The following is a 20000-nucleotide window of genomic DNA, read 5'->3' on the forward strand; positions in this document are numbered from 1 at the left end:
TGTGTGTGTGTGTGTGTGTGTGTGTGTGTGTGTGTGTGTGTGTGCGTGCGTGCGTGCGTGCGTGCGTGCATGCGTGCGTGCGTGCGTGTGTGTGTGTGTCCTTGTGCATGTGAGGTTGGCATAAGTAGACTGGGTAGCAGATAGACATCCACACTAAAATGAAAATGGCCTACTGAAGGAGGTCAAACAGGGGTCAGTTACAGTGAACTCACCTCAAAGTTGACCGTCACTGTCCCATACGTCCCCTTCTCTCTGACCAGGCTTAGAGGCACATACTGGCTCCTCCCTCTAGGCTCATCCACGACGATCTGTTTAGTCTGGAGGAGAGAGAAAGATGAAGGGGTGTGGGGGGGGGGATAAGTCAAAGGCAGTCAGAACTTGTCTTTTGTTTCACCTAAGACACGAAGGGTCCTGCAGTCCCAGTATTCAGGGTGAGGCAGCTTTAGTAAGTTTGTTTATGTTTCACACAATGAACGTTGTCTTCAGTGATTATGAAATGAATTAGTTCCTCTCCACAAGACGACGAGTTTCATTGACCACACGATGACTGGAGAAACTAAACAAAAAAACATGTTTCAAAATCATAATTGCAGAGTCCTTTAATGGTTTTCGAAGAAGATCCCAATGGTTACCATAGTAACCCCCAAAAACTGCCACTGACAAGTTAATCCTGGGAGCAAACTGCTGCCATTGTGGTTGTGCTGCCCCTGGCAACCCCTGAACCCTTCTGCACAACCATCTGCATGGATCTGCTCTGTGGTATTTCACCCCCACTCCTGACCCACTCCTGACACACCCTTGTCCTGAACCTCATTTCCTTATCCTGACAGTGACAAAGCCTTCCCTCTCAAAACATCTAACATGGTACGTACTGTATTCGGAAGCCAAATTATACCCCCTACGTGCTCTCAAATTCTCTGTGATAATAACAAACAAGACTGCAGAGTGAGACAAATTTTAACTACTGTAAAACTTCAATTAAACTCAGTCTCAAATAGCCGCCAGTCCCTTTTAATAGTCAGGCAACCGCGCATATGTCAGCAAATAAACGCCTTGTTTCAAATAGACCCCGGGTCTAAAGGAATTCTATATGAGTTGATTTTTTTTTACCTTTATTTAACTAGGCAAGTCAGTTAAGAACAACTTATTATTTACAATGACAGCCTAGGGTGTTAACAAAGCTAACTGCCTTGTTCAGGGGCAGAACGACACATTTTTACCTCATCAGCTCAGGGATTCGATCTAGCAACCTTTCGGTTACTCTCCCAACCCTCTAACCACTAGGCCACCTGCCGCCCCAAGGTTAACATGAATGACCATGAATTGTTTACGAAGTTTAATGTTTGATTTGTTACATTAAATAATTCAGTAATTAAAATGATGGCAATCGTCTGTTTTTATCGTCAATAAGAAGCTGAGAACTGCTAGCCATTGGCTGCTAACAGCTGAGAACTGCCAGCTAACTGGCAAGCACAAAAACAGTCAACAACTTTGGAAGTACTGAACACCAGAAATCGTCCCATCGCCCTCTAAGTGGCGAAAGTAAGAACTGCCAAAAATGCACAGTCAAAGAGGAGAATAATTATTCTGTCAAGGAAAAAATAAAAATTAATTAAAAAAGGCATACTGAGACAAAGGATACGTGACACCATGGGAATGGTAACACATTAGTGCAGGAAATGAATACCTGTATTACAATCTTCCTCATTAACTATGACAATGGGCAAAAGCTGTTTGCATTAAGTCATAGACACCTGGCTCAAATAGAAGCCTGCCTCAAATAGAAGCCTGCCTCAAATAGAAGCCTGCCTCAAATAGAAGCCTGCCTCAAATAGAAGCCTGCCTCAAAAAAAAGCATGTCTCTAATAAGTGCCTGTTGTGATCAGTGATTTAAGTTTCACGGTAAAAGCAAACTTTAAATACAGAATGCTGAGTTTGGGATTCACTTTACATTTACTGAAGGTTGAACAAATCGTCTTAAACTGGTTGAAACAGAATGCATGCAAGAATCAACACTGGACAGACAGGTGTTTCTTACCGAGTTGAAGGAAATTATTCCGAAGGCGTTGTCATTGGACAGGATGGTGATAGTGGCTCTGTTGGGGGTCCCCAGTCTCACGCCATTGGAGGAGCTCTGGAAGAAGAGCAATGATGAGAGATGTATAAACCAGTCCCCTTATCAAGCATACAAACGTAGTCACAGACACACACGCACAAACTCACACCCGAACTCACGCATGTACACACACACACACACACACACACACACACACACACGCACACACACACACACACACACACACACACACACACACACACACACACACACACACACACACACACACACACACACACACACACACACACACACACACACACACACACACACACACACACACACTCCTCCCCAGGACTCTTCACTACAGCACCACTCCTGCAGAGAGGTCATGGGGAGAGGACACAAAGTCAGGAAGTAGTTCTCTCAGGCTAGTTCTCAGCAGCCTACCTCTCAGGCTAGCTCTGAGCAGCCTAACTTTCAGATTATCTCTCAGCAGTCTAACTCTCAGATTAGCTCTCAGCAGCCTACCTCTCATATTAGCTCTCTGCAGCCTACCTCTCATAGTACTGTAGCTCTCAGCAGTCTAACTCTCAGATTAGCTCTCAGCAGCCTAACTTTCAGATGAATTCTCAGCAGCCTACCTCTCAGATTACTGTAGCTCTCAGCAGCCTACCTCTCAGGCTAGCTCTCAGCAGCCTACCTCTCAGGCTAGCTCTCAGCAGCCACACCATTAAAGCACCATTATTGCATTTTCTGTGTGGAAAAATCTATTTTACTCATTACCTTAAAGGGAAGGCTAGTTAGCATTGTCTCGCAAAACTACCTCTAACTTTCATCATACTGGACACAGAGACATACAAATGGTGTCCACGAGTTCATCTGACTCTGGGGAAGTAGATCAAGGTGGGTCAATATATTCAGCATTTCGTTGAATTAACTCGATGGACCTAAGACCAAACGTTTTTGTCAATTTAAACAAAAGAGTGGTATTATACACTGAGTGTACAAAACATTATGAATGCCTTCTCTTTCCATGACATATAGACTGACCAGGTGAATCCAGGTGAAAGCTATGATCCCTTATTGATGTCACTTGTTAAATCCCCTTCTATCAGTGTAGATGAAGGGGAGGAGACAGGTTAAAGGAGGATGTTTCTACCTTGAGACATGGATTGTCTCTGTTCCATTCAGAGGGTGAATCGGCAAGACAAAATATATAAGTGCCTTTGAACGGGGTATGGTTGAAGGTGCCAGGCGCAGCGGTTTGAGTGTGTCAAGAATTGCAACGTTGCTGGGTTTTTCACGCTCAACAGTTTACCGTGTGTATCAAGAAAGGTCCACCACCCAAAGGACATCCAGTTGAACGGTCCTCCAACATGTCATTACTAGTTCAATTAGCCGTGAATCCCCTTGGAAGCTTGTGTGCAACAGGGAGGGGCAATTGAATACAAGAATCACAAAGAGTCTTACATTGTTAAAACATTTCTAGCCTGTCTATCTCTGGGTAACAGGGTTGACAAAACACTAGAGAACTGCCAAAAAGTGTAGAACCAGCTCAACTGTTTTTACTCCATGATTTGGCTATTAGATGCTAGTTTCACCATATTAAAACAAGAGTTCTGTTCACGCAACATGGTTGACCTTAAAAAGCGGGAACAGACGGAAATGAATCACAAACTCTTCCTAGGAGCCACAGGTGCGTCGAGGGACATGTCAAAATGATGAATTCTGGCACTTTAGCAAGTCTTTATTCATATTAAAAATCTGATTTATTGAATTCTCCATACTGGTCTATATTAATAAAGAGCAATTTAATTTATACAGTAAGCTTTTAAAATGCAATATTGTGGCATAATTTCTACTTAACATATCAAAGGTACTCATTTTGTGGGACGATCCAGCACACATTAAGTTCTGCCTGTTGGACGTTGGTTGCAATGCTCTCATCCAGTTGGTTTGTTTATTTGCCATATACACATGAAAGACATGAAGTCACTACATGACCGACAATGTATCATGTTTGTAGTTTATTTTACCTTTATTTATTCAGTTTTTTTCTCATTGAGATAATATCTCTTTTCCAAGAGAGACCTGGTATTTTTTATAGTCATTTAAATGCATTATTATTCATGTTAATTGTTGAAATTCCTGTTCAGGTGGATTTGGGATTGTTCCAGTGTTAGGCGCAGGACTTTTAACTTGTTCACGTGCTCATCTCAAGAGAGAGCTAAGGCTGGGGTGACATGTATATCCCAGGACTCTGCTGAACTGAACTGTCTGAGGAATTATTACAGTTTCTTTTTCTATGCACAATTTTGAAAGCAGGGCCCGGTTTGTCAAAACACTATACACAATTAGCACAACCCTACACCAAAGTAGCACAACACTTCAGATCATTTTCAAAATGGAACACTTTTGTCAAAACTATACACAACTTCATAAAAATAATATTTTGTTACCATACGAAACACATTTCATATGACTTCAATCTTTTTGAACCAGTTACACACTGCTGTTGCTAACCTAAAACACTTTTAGCAAGTCTAATTGTCAGTCATTAGAGTGCTGTAAATGAAGTACACAGAGAAAGTGCAACTATACAAACACCTACACAAGACCAATGCTGCAGACTGAGGACGATATCATTTATTTCTCTCCATATACCCACATCAGTCAACATGTCAACATAGAGAATCACAACAAAACATGTCCCAGTTCTCATGCTACTACAGTAGTGTGCATAACACTGTTAACTCAGCAAACAGACAAACATAAAACACTGTATCCAGTACAGGTTACAATTACAGAAAATAACAACAAACATAAAAAATAATGACAATATGGTACAGAAAATACTACAGCAAACATACTATACATTATCTCGTCGCCTAGCTGGATCTGGCCAGAGAATTTCATCAAATCACAAGCAATATCGTCATTAGCAAGACAACGCGGGAAGAACCATCTTGAATGTCGAATCCATCCTTGCACAGCTGCGGCGTCGACTTGGTCACAGGCGTCCTCCATGGCCTGAATGAGGGGTACCTGAGCCTGGGGCTGGAGATCGTAAACCTTCCTGGCCAGAATGAGGGGTACCTGAGCCTGGGGCTGGAGATCGTAAACCTTCCTGGCCTGAATGAGGGGTACCTGAGCCTGGGGCTGGAGATCGTAAACCTCCGTGGCCTGAATGAGGGGTACCTGAGCCTGGGGCTGGAGATCGTAAACCTCCATGGCCTGAATGAGGGGTACCTGAGCCTGGGGCTGGAGATCGTAAACCTTCCTGGCCTGAATGAGGGGTACCTGAGCCTGGGGCTGGAGATCGTAAACCTTCCTGGCCTGAATGAGGGGTACCTGAGCCTGGGGCTGGAGATCGTAAACCTCCGTGGCCTGAATGAGGGGTACCTGAGCCTGGGGCTGGAGATCGTAAACCTTCCTGGCCTGAATGAGGGGTACCTGAGCCTGGGGCTGGAGATCGTAAACCTTCCTGGCCTGAATGAGGGGTACCTGAGCCTGGGGCTGGAGATCGTAAACCTTCCTGGCCTGAATGAGGGGTACCTGAGCCTGGGGCTGGAGATCGTAAACCTTCCTGGCCTGAATGAGGGGTACCTGAGCCTGGGGCTGGAGATCGTAAACCTTCCTGGCCTGAATGAGGGGTACCTGAGCCTGGGGCTGGAGATCGTAAACCTTCCTGGCCTGAATGAGGGGTACCTGAGCCTGGGGCTGGAGATCGTAAACCTTCCTGGCCTGAATGAGGGGTACCTGAGCCTGGGGCTGGAGATCGTAAACCTTCCTGGCCTGAATGAGGGGTACCTGAGCCTGGGGCTGGAGATCGTAAACCTTCCTGGCCTGAATGAGGGGTACCTGAGCCTGGGGCTGGAGATCGTAAACCTTCCTGGCCTGAATGAGGGGTACCTGAGCCTGGGGCTGGAGATCGTAAACCTTCCTGGCCTGAATGAGGGGTACCTGAGCCTGGGGCTGGAGATCGTAAACCTTCCTGGCCTGAATGAGGGGTACCTGAGCCTGGGGCTGGAGATCGTAAACCTTCCTGGCCTGAATGAGGGGTACCTGAGCCTGGGGCTGGAGATCGTAAACCTTCCTGGCCTGAATGAGGGGTACCTGAGCCTGGGGCTGGAGATCGTAAACCTTCCTGGCCTGAATGAGGGGTACCTGAGCCTGGGGCTGGAGATCGTAAACCTTCCTGGCCTGAATGAGGGGTACCTGAGCCTGGGGCTGGAGATCGTAAACCTTCCACTGCCATGCAGAGAAAAACTCTTCGACAGGGTTTAGAAACGGAGAGTATGGTGGAAGGTATAGTACTGTCAACTGTGGTGTTGAAACCAGTTCTGGACCAAAGCAGAGCGGTGGAATGACACATTGTCCCAGATGACTGTGTATTGCATCTGGTGCATTTCATTACCTGCTGTGACGATGTGGTGCAATCGGTCCAAAAATGCGAGAATGTGAGGTGTGTTGTAAGGGCCCATTTTGGCATGACGGAGGACAACACCATGCTGTGAAATGGCAGCGCAAAGGGTGATGTAGCCCCCACGTTGCCCTGGGACATTGATTATAGCCCTGTGGCCAATGATATTTCTGCCTCACCTTCTTGCTTTTGTGAGGTTGAACCCTGCCTCATCAATAATAATAAACACCCCCACATATTCATGCCGCAGCCGTTTGACTCTCTCTGAATTCTGCTCAAAGGCACTCAATAAAGTTGTTTCATTTGAACCTGATGTCTTTTCAGGATGCGTGCCAGTGTTGACAGAGACCTGATGGACATTATTGAAAATGGCATGGTCACCGATAATGTTGGCTTGTAGTTCTCTGAGCCTGATAGCATTATTGAAAATGGCATGGTCACCGATAATGTTGGCTTGTAGTTCTCTGAGCCTGATAGCATTATTGGCCAAAACCATGTTTATTATCTCTCTCTCTTGTTCTTGCGTGAATATGGGCCCCCTTCCTCCTTGTCGTTCCCAACCCTCAATCCTATGTAGAGAATAATACATGTAACTTACTGTACAATGTCACAGGAAGGGGTATCACAAGTGCTGATATGGTGCATACAATAAGCAGCTGATTACTGTAACTGTAGACAGATCTTCTACCTGTTTTCCTGTCGAAAAGTCCTTATGACAGATGCCACTATATCTGCTGAGATTTGGCTGAACGCTCAGTCCAGCCTCCCTCAGCGTCAATCCGTGGTTCACAACATGGTCCACTAGTGTTGCACCAATGTCATTTGATAAGTTTGGTCCTCTTCTTCTTTGTGCATGTTCTCCTCCTGTGTAAGGTTTTACTAATTGTGGGAAAAGTTACATTTTAGTGTGTAAGCAATCGTAAAAAACGAACACTGTCAAAGTTATAGACACTCTGTCTATGTAGCGACCGTTGGTGGAAGAAGGTGAGGACCAAGATGCAGCGTGGTACGTGTTCATCATTATTTTAATAAACTGACCACTAAATACATCAAGGAACAAAATAAACAGCTCCGTCAGGTGCAAAACACACTAAACAGAAAATAACTACCCACAACCCATAGTGGGAAAACAGGCTGCCTAAGTATGGTTCTCAATCAGAGACAACGACAGACAGCTGTCCCTGATTGAGAACCATACCCGGCCAAAAACAAAGAAATACAAAAACATAGAATAAAGAACATAGAACGCCCACCCTAGTCACACCCTGGCCTAACCAAAATAGAGAATAAAAAGCCTCTCTATGGCCAGGGCGTGACAGTCTAGTCTGGAGGCATTCTTCCTCGTTGTTTTGGATCCAGCTTTATTTACATTCTGCACCTGTAAATTAATATCATCACCTGACTCCTGCCTGGCTGTTGATGCTTCACAACCCCTGATAAGACCGTATAGGGTCCACTATTATTAAACTACCATGACCTGACTCTATTTCGCTTGGTATATCTATCGAAATCAGCTGAACAACAATAACCTATTAACAATAATAACCTTATAAAAAAAATGCAACTCTTTCCCCCCCTTTCTTTCTGCCAAAGACACACAAACAGTGTGCCCAAGGCAGAACCATTGTGTGTGTGTGTGTGTGTGTGTGTGTGTGTGTGTGTGTGTGTGTTTGCGGGTGTGCTTGCATGCCAGTGTGTGTGTGTGTGTGTGTGCTTGCATGCTAGTGTGTGTGTGTGTGTGTGTGTGTGTTTGCGGGTGTGTTTGCATGCCAGTGTGTATGTGTGTGTGTGTGGGTGTGCTTGCATGCCAGTGTGTGTGTGTGTGTGTGTGTGTGTGTGTGTGCTTGCATGCTAGTGTGTGTGTGTGTGTGTGTGTGTGTGTGTGTGTGTGTGTGTGTGTGTGTTTGCGGGTGTGCTTGCATGCCAGTGTTTGTGTGTGTGTGTGCGTGTGTGCGTGTGTGCGTGTGTGTGTGTGTGTATGTGCTTGCATGCCAGGGTGTGTCTGTGTGTGTGTGTGTGTGTGTTTGCGGGTGTGCTTGCATGCCAGTGTTTGTGTGTGTGTGTGCGTGTGTGCGTGTGTGTGTGTGTGTGTGTATGTGTTTGCATGCCAGTGTGTGTCTGTGTGTGTATCTGTGTGTATGAGATACTGAGTGAAAGAAAAAGCTTATCTCCTCTGCTTTCACGCCTTTATTCAGACATGACTTTTCCCAGCTGTAACAGAGCTTTCTTTCAGGCGCTGAGCTCTTGTCATAGCCGACACACAGACACAGAATCCACACGCTCTCCCAATCCAGCCTGCAGGCCCTGCCAGGGGTCCGTACCCTCTGGGACACAATCACAACCCAACAAGCACTGCCCTGTGGGATTACAGTATGAGGGACCGTTCCTGGACAATTACAGCTCACCCTTTGTTTATGATTGTCTGGAATTCTATTAGAAAAATGATAATCTTCTATCTAGCATCCTGGGAAGTGTAGCCCAGCTAGTGATGACATCATTACTCAAAAGCAGAAGGGGAACACCAAACCCTCTCATCACCAACCCTGTTCAAAACAACTGTCCTTCCAATCCCAATCCCACCCGGTCCAAAACAACTGTCCTTCCATCCATTTTTAAATGTATCGAGCCTAACAGCTTTCTGCTTGTCAGAAATGACTGATTCGCCAAGCCATCAGCCTCTCATCCCCCCTGTGCTTGATCTGTGAGGCCCCTTAGCACGTAGATCATCATTCAGACAGACCTTTGCCTGATGTAGGCTGCCTGTCTGTTACAGAGCCATTAGTCAGAGCATGTGGACAGGCAGACAGTGGGAGCCAGCCCATTCATCATCAATCACATGGCGACAGCCTGCTAATGACACCATGGCGACAGCTTGCTAAGGACACCATGGCGACAGCCTGCCAATGACACCATGGCGACAGCCTGCTAAGGAAACCATGGTGAGGGATTAAGACACTCAGACACACTCATAAGCATTGCAACACATACACACATATAAATGCACACACGCACATATTGACACATGAGCATGGTACAAGGGAAACCATTATAACCCCTGATTTTGAATGACCTCACACACTCACACAAACACAAACACACACACACACACACACACACACACACACACACACACACTCTCTTTCCATTACCTGTAGCCTTAGGTTGAAGACAAAGGTCTCGTCGGCCTCGGGCAGCTCGTCGTCCCTTACAGCGATGAAGATGGTCTTACTGGCCTCTGACGACAGCAGGAAGGCTGCAGCCGTGGAGGCCTCAAAGTCCCCTGTGTCATCTCCCTCCAACTGAAAGCACCAAGGACAGTTGATGTTGTAATCATTTGACTTGATCTTACACCACTTAAACACAGACTGACTCACACTCGGCCTGTAGGAAAATATAGAATGCTGGGGTCAACTCAACTGTGCCAACTGCTAGGGATAGAGTATTGAGATTTAAGGAACTGTCAAAAGACTATAGGAGCTTCAATAGGCCTGGGAAAGCCCCAACCAGGCCACTAGTTTGCCAGACACCCATGGGGAGGGAGAAGACACTGGCTCCCATGTGGAAGCTGACACATTCGTTCTGATGTGGGTGACAGTTACTGCCAACGTACTGCAGGCCTTTCATCTCACACACTGCCTCCCACAGTACAAAGGTCACTTATCTTATCCTCTTAAGGATACCTGCATTTGACAACTCAGGAGCAGACCAGCTTCGGTGACAACCGCGGTTGAGGCTAATGCTCCACTGTTCTGCCCTACTGCTGTGTGATGCTAGATACGGCTGCTAGAATCCTGACTAGGACCAAAAAATGTGATCGTATTACTCCAGTGCTAGCCTCCCTACACTGGCTTCCTGTCAAGGCAAGGGCTGATTTCAAGGTTTTACTGCTAACCTACAAAGCATTACATGGGCTTGCTACTACCTATCTCTCTGATTTGGTCCTGCCGTACATACCTACACGTACGCTACAGTCACAAGACGCAGGCCTCCTAATCGTCCCTAGAATTTCTAAGCAAACAGCTGGAGGCAGGGCTTTCTCCTATAGAACTAAATTTTTATGGAATGGTCTGCCTAACCATGTCAGAGATGCAAACTCGGTCTCAACCTTTAAGTCTTTACTGAAGACTCATCTCTTCAGTGGGTCATATGATTGAGTGTAGTCTGGCCCAGGAGTGTGAAGGTGAACGGAAAGGCTCTGGAGCAATGAACCGCCCTTGCTGTCTCTGCCTGGCCGGTTCCCCTCTCTCCACTGGGATTCTCTGCCTCTAACCCTATTATAGGGGCTGAGTCACTGGCTTACTAGGGCTCTTTCATACCTTCCCTAGGAGGGGTGCATCACTTTAGTGGGTTGAATCACTGACATGATCTTCCTGTCTGGGTTGGCGCCCCCCCTTGGGTTGTGCCGTGGCGGAGATCTTTGTGAGCTATTCTCGGCCTTGTCTCAGGATGGTAAGTTAGTGGTTGAAGATATCCCTCTAGTGCTGTGGGGGCTGTGCTTTGGCAAAGTGGGTGGGGTTATATCCTTCCTGTTTGGCCCTGTCCGGGGGTATCATCGGATGGGCCACAGTGTCTCCTGACCCCTCCTGTCTCAGCCTCCAGTATTTATGCTGCAGTATTTTATGTGTCGGGGCTAGGGTCAGTTTGTTATATATGGAGTACTTCTCCTGTCCTATCCGGTGTCCCGTGTGAATTTAAGTGTGCTCTCTCTAATTCTCTCTTTCTCTCTTTCTTTCTCTCTCTCGGAGGACCTGAGCCCTAGGACCATGCCTCAGGACTACCTGACATGATGACTCTTTGCTGTCCCCAGTCCACCTGCTGCTTCTCCAGTTTCAACTGTTCTGCCTGTGATTATTATTATTTGACCATGCTGGTCATTTATGAATATTTGAACATCTTGGCCATGTTCTGTTATAATCTCCACCCGGCACAGCCAGAAGAGGACTGGCCACCCCACATAGCCTGGTTCCTCTCTAGGTTTCTTCCTAGGTTTTGGCCTTTCTAGGGAGTTCTTCCTAGCCACCGTGCTTCTACACCTGCATTGCTTGCTGTTTTGGGTTTTAGGCTGGGTATCTGTACAGCACTTTGAGATAACAGTTGATGTACGAAGGGCTAAATTAATACATTTGATTTGATTTGATTTGCTAATCATGGCTGGGCACCATTGCATTAAACCGACACTTACCCACAACTGTCCCCTACAAGACTTTAGTCAGAGAGACTAATGCCAAGTTAGAGGAGATTACGTAAACACAAAGGTATCTAGATAACACTAGGTCGAATATGACCAGGTTGTTCCTACCAGAACCAGTGTGGTCACGTTGACCGGGTCTCCGATCCTCTCCACCACTAGGCGAACCACGGTGGTCTCGTTGACCACGAAGTCCGTCTGTCCCAGGAACCTCAGCTCAGCTGACTCAAGCCTGGCACTCGAGATGGACAGAGCCAGAATCAACCCAGCTAGTGTGAGGACAGTTGGCATTCCTGTCAGATGGATAGAACACAGACGGACGGACAGACAGACAGACAGACACAGACAGACAGACAGACAGTGAGAGACAGAGGAAGATCTTCACAAAACGGAGCATTCATAGAACATTGTTGGGATATAAAAGAGGAGTATATTGGTGTATGTTGGCCATTGACACAGTGTTATAGGTTAGGTGCTCCAGAATAAGCAGAACAGGATCAGATTGGCAAGATAGAAGGGAAATGCCCCCGATAAAACCATAGTCCCACTGCTCACTGGAATATAAAGGAATAGTTGAACTAAACTATTCCATGCCCTAACTGATGCTGTCTATGGGTTTTCATAATGACCTGTCTAGATTCTAGTTTCTCCTCCGCCTGACCACATCTATCAATAATACATGTGATAGGTGACGTTGTTCGTAGAGACAGTTGATAGCCTTTGGGGTTTTATGAGTCAGCGTGTGTTATACACACATACTGCCAGCGCTCTTCTTTCTTCTCAGAATCTAATCCGTTCTTCTGTCATGATTGACAAAACAAACAACGCAACCAGTGGGTGTGGTCAACATAATGCAAAGTTGTGGGCATCCAGATCCTGGTGAACACGACCACGTGTCTTTTTAAATATTTGCTGTAAATTACAAGGTTGAAAAATACACCGGCAATGAATGAAGTCATGTTGTTTTCCTTTTTGGGGAGAGAAATGTCTTAGGAGACTTGGACATTGAAAGCAGCACATTTTCCATACGTTCCGTCCCTGTTAGATCACTCTGGGTTATTTCCAGTATCATGGGGTGTTTCTGAGAGAAACATGAATCAATACAGGTGTCATGCTAGAGAGCAGAGTGAAACAACTACATAGTGTGTGTGTGTGTGTGTGTGTGTGTGTGTGTGTGTGTGTGTGTGTGTGCGTGCGTATGTGTGTGTGTGTGCGTGTGTGTATGTGCGTGTGCATGGTTGCATGCATGTGTGTGTCTGTGTGTATGCCTGTTGTGGACAGGGTGCTTTGAAAGCTATCAAAAGTTGATTAAGAGCTGCTGTGTAGCAGTGTAGGGCAGAGGGAGGCAGGGGAGACAGATGAGAGAGAGAGTGAGAGGGAGAGAGAGGAGACAGAGGGAGAAAGATGGGAGAGAGGGGGAGAGAGGGGAGAGGGGGGAGAGAGAGGAGACAGAGGGAGAAAGAGGGGAGAGAGGGGGAGAGAGACAGAGGGAGAGAGAGGGACGGGGACAAAGAGAAGACAGAGGGAGAGAGATGGGCAGGGACAAGGAGGAGACAGAGGGAGAGAGAGAGAGAGGGAGTGAGAGGGAGAGAGAGGAGACAGAGGGAGAAAGAGGGGAGAAAGGGGGAGAGAGACAGAGGGAGAGAGAGGGATGGGGACAAAGAGGAGACAGAGAGCGAGGGACGGGGACAAAGAGGAGACAGAGGAAGAGAGAGGGACAGATGGAGAAAGAGAGGAGACAGAGGGTGAGAGAGGGACAGACGGAGAAAGAGAGGAGACAGAGGAAGAGAGAGGGACAGAGGGAGAAAGTAGACAGAGGGAGAGAGAAGAGACAGAGGGAGAGAGAGGGACGGGGACAAAGAGGAGACAGAGGGAGAGAGAGGGAGAGAGAGGGATGGGACAAAAGGAGAAAGAGGAGACAGAGGGAGCAAGAGGGAGACAGAAGGAGAGAGAGAGAGAGAGAGGATACAGAGAGGGATGGAAGGAGAAAGGAAGGAGACAGAGGGAGAGAGAGGGAGACAGAGGCAGAGAGAGGGACGGGGACAAAGAGGAGACAGAGGGAGAGAGAGGGACAGGGACAAAGAGGAGACAGAGGGAGATAGAGGGACACAGAGGGAGAGAGAGGAGACAGAGGGACAGAGGGACAGAGGGAGAAAGAGAGGAGCCAGAGGAAGAGAGGGACAGATGGAGAAAGAGAGGAGACAGAGGGACAGAGGGAGAAAGAGAGGAGACAGAGGGACAGAGGGACAGATGGAGAAAGAGAGGATACAGAGGGAGAGAGAGGAGACAGAGGGAGAAAGAGAGGAGGCAGAGGGACAGATGGAGAAATAGAGGAGACAGAGGGAGAGAGAGGAGACAGAGGGACAGATAGAGAAAGAGAGGAGCCAGAGGGAGAGAGGGACAGATGGAGAAAGAGAGGAGACAGAGGGACAGAGGGAGAAAGAGAGGAGACAGAGGGACAGAGGGACAGATGGAGAAAGAGAGGAGACAGAGGGAGAGAGAGGAGACAGAGGGAGAAAGAGAGGAGAAAGAGGGACAGAGGGAGAAAGAGAGGAGACAGAGGGACAGATGGAGAAAGAGAGGAGACAGAGGGAGAGAGAGGAGACAGAGGGAGAAAGAGAGGAGGCAGAGGGACAGATGGAGAAATAGAGGAGACAGAGGGAGAGAGAGGAGACAGAGGGACAGAGGGAGAAAGAGAGGAGAAAGAGAGGAGACAGAGGGACAGATGGAGAAAGAGAGGAGAAAGAGGGACAGATGGAGAAAGAGAGGAGACAGAGGGACAGATGGAGAAACAGAGGAGACAGAGGGAGAGAGAGAGGAGACAGAGGGACAGAGGGAGAAAGAGAGGAAGCAGAGGGACAGAGGGACAGAGGGAGAAAGAGAGTAGACAGAGGGACAGAGGGACAGATGAAGAAAGAGAGGAGACAGAGGGAGATAGAGGAGACAGAGGGAGAAAGAGAGGAGACAGAGGGAGAGAGAGGAGACAGAGGGACAGAGGGAGAAAGAGAGGAGACAGAGGGACAGATGGAGAAAGAGAGGAGACAGAGGGACAGAGGGAGAAAGAGAGGAGACAGAGGGAGAGAGGGACAGATGGAGAAAGACAGGAGACAGAGGGAGAGAGAGGAGACAGAGGGAGAGAGGGACAGATGGAGAAAGAGAGGAGACAGAGGGACAGAGGGACATAGGGAGAAAGAGAGGATACAGAGGGAGAGAGAGGAGACAGAGGGACAGAGGGAGAGAGAGGAGACAGAGGGAGAGAGAGGAGACAGAGGGACAGATGAAGAAAGAGAGGAGACAGAGGGACAGAGGGACAGATGGAGAAAGAGAGGAGAAAGAGGGAGAGAGGGACAGAGGGAGAAAGTGAGGAGACAGAGGGAGAGAGAGGAGACAGAGGGAGAAAGAGAGGAGACAGAGGGAGAGAGGGACAGATGGAGAAAGAGAGGAGACAGAGGGACAGATGGAGAAAGAGAGGAGACAGAGGGACAGAGGGACAGATGGAGAAAGAGAGGAGACAGAGGGACAGAGGGACAGAGGGAGAAAGAGAGGAGACAGAGGAGACAGAGGGAGAGAGAGAGGAGACAGAGGGACAGAGGGAGAAAGAGAGGAGGCAGAGGGACAGAGGGACAGAGGGAGAAAGAGAGGAGACAGAGGGACAGAGGGACAGATGAAGAAAGAGAGGAGACAGAGGGAGAGAGAGAGGAGACAGAGGGAGAAAGAGAGGAGACAGAGGGAGAGAGAGGAGACAGAGGGACAGAAGGAGAAAGAGAGGAGACAGAGGGACAGAGGGACAGAGGGAGAAAGAGAGGAGACAGAGGGAGAGAGAGGAGACAGAGGGACAGAGGGAGAGAGAGGAGACAGAGGGACAGATGGAGAAAGAGAGGAGACAGAGGGCCAGAGGGACAGATGGAGAAAGAGAGGAGACAGAGGGAGAGAGAGGAGACAGGGAGAGAGAGGAGACAGAGGGAGAAAGAGAGGAGACAGAGGGAGAGAGAGGAGACAGAGGGAGAAAGAGAGGAGACAGAGGGACAGAGGGACAGATGGAGAAAGAGAAGAGACAGAGGGAGAGAGAGGAGACAGAGGGACAGATGGAGAAAGAGTGGAGACAGAGGGACAGAGGGACAGATGGAGAAAGAGAGGAGACAGAGGGAGAGAGGGACAGAGGGAGAAAGAGAGGAGACAGAGGGAGAGAGTGACAGATGGAGAAAGAGAGGAGACAGAGGGAGAGAGAGGAGACAGAGGGACAGAGGGAGAGAGAGGAGACAGAGGGAGAGAGAGGAGACAGAGGGACAGATGAAGAAAGAGAGGAGACAGAGGGACAGAGGGACAGATGGAGAAAGAGAGGAGAAAGAGGGAGAGAGGGACAGAGGGAGAAAGTGAGGAGACAGAGGGAGAGAGAGGAGACAGAGGGAGAAAGAGAGGAGACAGAGGGAGAGAGGGACAGATGGAGAAAGAGAGGAGACAGAGGGAGAGAGAGGAGACAGAGGGACGGATGGAGAAAGAGAGGAGACAGAGGGACAGAGGGACAGATGGAGAAAGAGAGGAGACAGAGGGACAGAGGGACAGCGGGAGAAAGAGAGGAGACAGAGGAGACAGAGGGAGAGAGAGAGGAGACAGAGGGACAGAGGGAGAAAGAGAGGAGGCAGAGGGACAGAGGGACAGAGGGAGAAAGAGAGGAGACAGAGGGACAGAGGGACAGATGAAGAAAGAGAGGAGACAGAGGGAGAGAGAGAGGAGACAGAGGGAGAAAGAGAGGAGACAGAGGGAGAGAGAGGAGACAGAGGGACAGAAGGAGAAAGAGAGGAGACAGAGGGACAGAGGGACAGAGGGAGAAAGAGAGGAGACAGAGGGAGAGAGAGGAGACAGAGGGACAGAGGGAGAGAGAGGAGACAGAGGGACAGATGGAGAAAGAGAGGAGACAGAGGGCCAGAGGGACAGATGGAGAAAGAGAGGAGACAGAGGGAGAGAGAGGAGACAGGGAGAGAGAGGAGACAGAGGGAGAAAGAGAGGAGACAGAGGGACAGAGGGACAGATGGAGAAAGAGAAGAGACAGAGGGAGAGAGAGGAGACAGAGGGACAGATGGAGAAAGAGAGGAGACAGAGGGACAGAGGGACAGATGGAGAAAGAGAGGAGACAGAGGGAGAGAGGGACAGAGGGAGAAAGAGAGGAGACAGAGGGAGAGAGTGACAGATGGAGAAAGAGAGGAGACAGAGGGAGAGAGGGACAGATGGAGAAAGAGAGGGAGAGAGGGACAGAGGGAGAAAGAGAGGAGACAGAGGGAGAGAGGGACATATGGAGAAAGAGAGGAGACAGAGGGACAGAGGGACAGATGGAGAAAGAGAAGAGACAGAGGGAGAGAGAGGAGACAGAGGGACAGATGGAGAAAGAGAGGAGACAGAGGGACAGAGGGACAGAGGGAGAAAGAGAGGAGACAGAGGGAGAGAGAGGAGACAGAGGCAGAAAGAGAGGAGACAGAGGGACAGAGGGACAGATGGAGAAAGAGAGGAGACAGAGGGACAGAGGGACAGATGGAGAAAGAGAGGAGACAGAGGGACAGAGGGACAGAGGGAGAAAGAGAGGAGACAGAGGGAGAGAGAGGAGACAGAGGCAGAAAGAGAGGAGACAGAGGGAGAGAGGGACAGAGGGAGAAAGAGAGGAGACAGAGCTAGAGAGGGACAGATGGAGAAAGAGAGGAGACAGAGGGAGAGAGAGGAGAGAGAGGGAGAGAGGGAGACAGAGGAAGAGAGGGACAGATGGAGAAAGAGAGGAGACAGAGGGAGAGAGGGACAGAGGAAGAAAGAGAGGAGACAGAGGGACAGAGGGAGAAAGAGAGGAGACAGAGGGACAGAGGGACAGATGGAGAAAGAGAGGAGACAGACGGAGAGAGGGACAGAGGGAGAAAGAGAGGAGACAGAGGGAGAGAGAGGAGACAGAGGGAGAAAGAGAGGAGACAGAGGGAGAGAGAGGAGACAGAGGGAGAGAGAGAGAGACCGGGACAAAGAGGAGACAGAGGGAGAGAGAGGGATGTGGACAAAGAGGAGACAGCGGGAGAGAGAGGGAGAGAGAGGGATGGGGACAAAGAGGAGAGAGAGGGAGAGAGAAGAACTTGGACAAGGAGGAGAGAGACAGGGAGAGAGAGGGAGAGAGACAGACTTTGACAAAGAGAAGAGAGAGGGAGAGAGAGGGACTTGGACAAAGAGGATAGAGAGGGAGAGAGAGGGACTTGGACAAAGAGGAGAGTGAGGGAGAGACAGGGACTTGGACAAATAGGAGAGAGAGAGGGAGAGAGAGGGACTTGGACAAAGAGGAGAGAGACAGTGAGAGAGAGGGAGGGAGATAGACTTTGACAAAGAGAAGAGAGGGAGAGAGAGGGACTTTGACAAAGAGGAGAGAGAGGGAGAGAGAGGGACTTGGACAAAGAGGAGAGAGAGAGGGAGAGACAGGGACTTGGACAAAGAGGAGAGAGAGGGAGAGAGAGGGACTTGGACAAAGAGGAGAGAGAGGGAATTGGACAAAGAGGAGAGAGAGGCAGACAGAGGGACTTGGACAAAGAGGAGAGAGAGGGAGAGACAGGGACTTGGACAAAGAGGAGAGAGAGAGAGGGAGAGACAGGGATTTGGACAAAGAGGAGAGAGAGGGAGAGAGAGGGACTTGGACAAAGAGGAGAGAGAGGGAGAGAGAGGGACTTGGACAAAGAGTAGAGAGAGGGAGAGAGAGCGAATTGGACAAAGAGGAGAGAGACAGGGAGAGAGAGGGACTTGGACAAAGAGTAGAGAGAGGGAGAGAGAGGGACTTGGACAAAGAGGAGAGAGACAGGGAGAGAGAGGGACTTGGACAAAGAGGAGAGAGAGGGAATTGGACAAAGAGGAGAGAGAGGGAGAGACAGGGACTTGGACAAAGAGGCGAGAGAGAGGGAGAGAGAGGGACTTGGACAAAGAGGAGAGAGACAGGGAGAGAGAAGGAGAGAGATAGACTTTGACAAAGAGAAGAGAGAGGGAGAGAGAGGGACTTGGACAAAGAGGAGAGAGAGGGAGAGAGAGGGACTTGGACAAAGAGGAGAGAGAGGGACTTGGACAAAGAGGAAAGAGAGGGACTTGGACAAAGAGGAGAGAGAGGGAAAGAGAGGGACAAAGACAGGAAGGGAGTAAAACCTGTTATTCTGCCTGCTCCCTCCCCTGGGGAGGGGAACTTCCTGCCCCCTTATACAGATCACATCACACTCCGAGAGACTCTCTCTCTCTCTCTCAGAGATCCCCTCCTCTTCTAACGCCATCATGACCTCACTATCACTCACTTCTTCTGACACACACAACTAAAGACCCTTCAAATAAGGTTGTTGCTGGGCAGATGCTGTGTGTATTGCCTGGTTCTGGTTATGTGCAGCGCAACAGTCTGTCCTGACACCGGCACCACTGGGGCTTCTGGGCCATGCAGGGCCTGTCTGTCAGAGCAGGCTCTCTGTCTGTGGAGAGCCTGGCAGAGCCTCCTGACATTGATAAGGCTCTGAGCAGTCCAACTGCACACACACTCATGCCAGTACTGTTACAGGACAGACACAGGAGCATCAAAGGCCTCAGCGTCCAGAGACCCCAGATAGCGGGGCGATAGGCCAGGACAGTGGAGCACAGATTGGTGCGGTAACCATAGTAACCATATCTGTCCATCACAGATCTTTTCAGCCGAAGAGAGAGGGAGAGGGAGGGTAGAGGCCAGAACACAGGGGACTTGGCTGTCTTAACGCCAACCTCACAACAGACCCCTGATGAGATGATACATACAGACAGATACAGTGAAGGCTGCAGAGTGGAAACACATTGGATGGAATTTATAAGATCCCAATTCATATCAAACCAGTTTGTGTTCACTGTATTTAGACTGCATATTCAGCTAAACCTTAAAGCTGTGATCAAGATACATACTGCAAGCCAGCAAGCTAAGTAATACTTATTATTTTTATTTTTTATTTTATTTATGCAGTTGATTTTGGAATTATTGCCCCAATGCAAAAGTGCCAAACACGCTTGGCAGGAAAGTTTCTTAGTGTTGGGCATTGAGCTTCATTCAGGAGGGCGATTAAGCCTCTAGTTTCATGAGCTTAGAGTAGAGAACACAGTTGGGAGACTCTGCACCGGTTATCATTGGCACTAAACGGTGCAGTGCCTTTAGGCAACAGGTCTCACTCGGCTGCCAGGAGCGTGACAGAGGTGCTCAGGGGTGTTTTGACCCTGTCACCTGTCAGTGACTTGGCAACAGGTTGACAGGGCTACACTGGGCCCATAGTAACTGAGACTGGGGAGATTACAGTGGATCCTGTGCAGCCGATGTGACGGGT

General features: G+C 48.7%; 1 protein-coding gene across 1 annotated transcript in view; it reads right to left on the reverse strand.

Annotated features, from left to right (window-relative positions):
• Nucleotides 1–20000, reverse strand: part of LOC110525279 (adhesion G-protein coupled receptor V1) — a 245182-nt gene that overhangs the window by 198344 nt on the left and 26838 nt on the right. The window contains exons 2-5 of the mRNA XM_036979421.1: nt 11782–11963; nt 9632–9781; nt 2039–2134; nt 213–317 (exon numbers count right to left, since the gene is read on the reverse strand). Of these exons, the coding sequence (XP_036835316.1) occupies nt 213–317; nt 2039–2134; nt 9632–9781; nt 11782–11961 (531 nt within the window). The 5' untranslated portion in view covers nt 11962–11963. The remainder of the gene's footprint in view (nt 1–212; nt 318–2038; nt 2135–9631; nt 9782–11781; nt 11964–20000) is intronic.

The sequence above is a fragment of the Oncorhynchus mykiss genome, chromosome 6 (genome assembly GCF_013265735.2).
Source record: "Oncorhynchus mykiss isolate Arlee chromosome 6, USDA_OmykA_1.1, whole genome shotgun sequence".
Taxonomy (NCBI): Eukaryota; Metazoa; Chordata; class Actinopteri; order Salmoniformes; family Salmonidae; genus Oncorhynchus; species Oncorhynchus mykiss.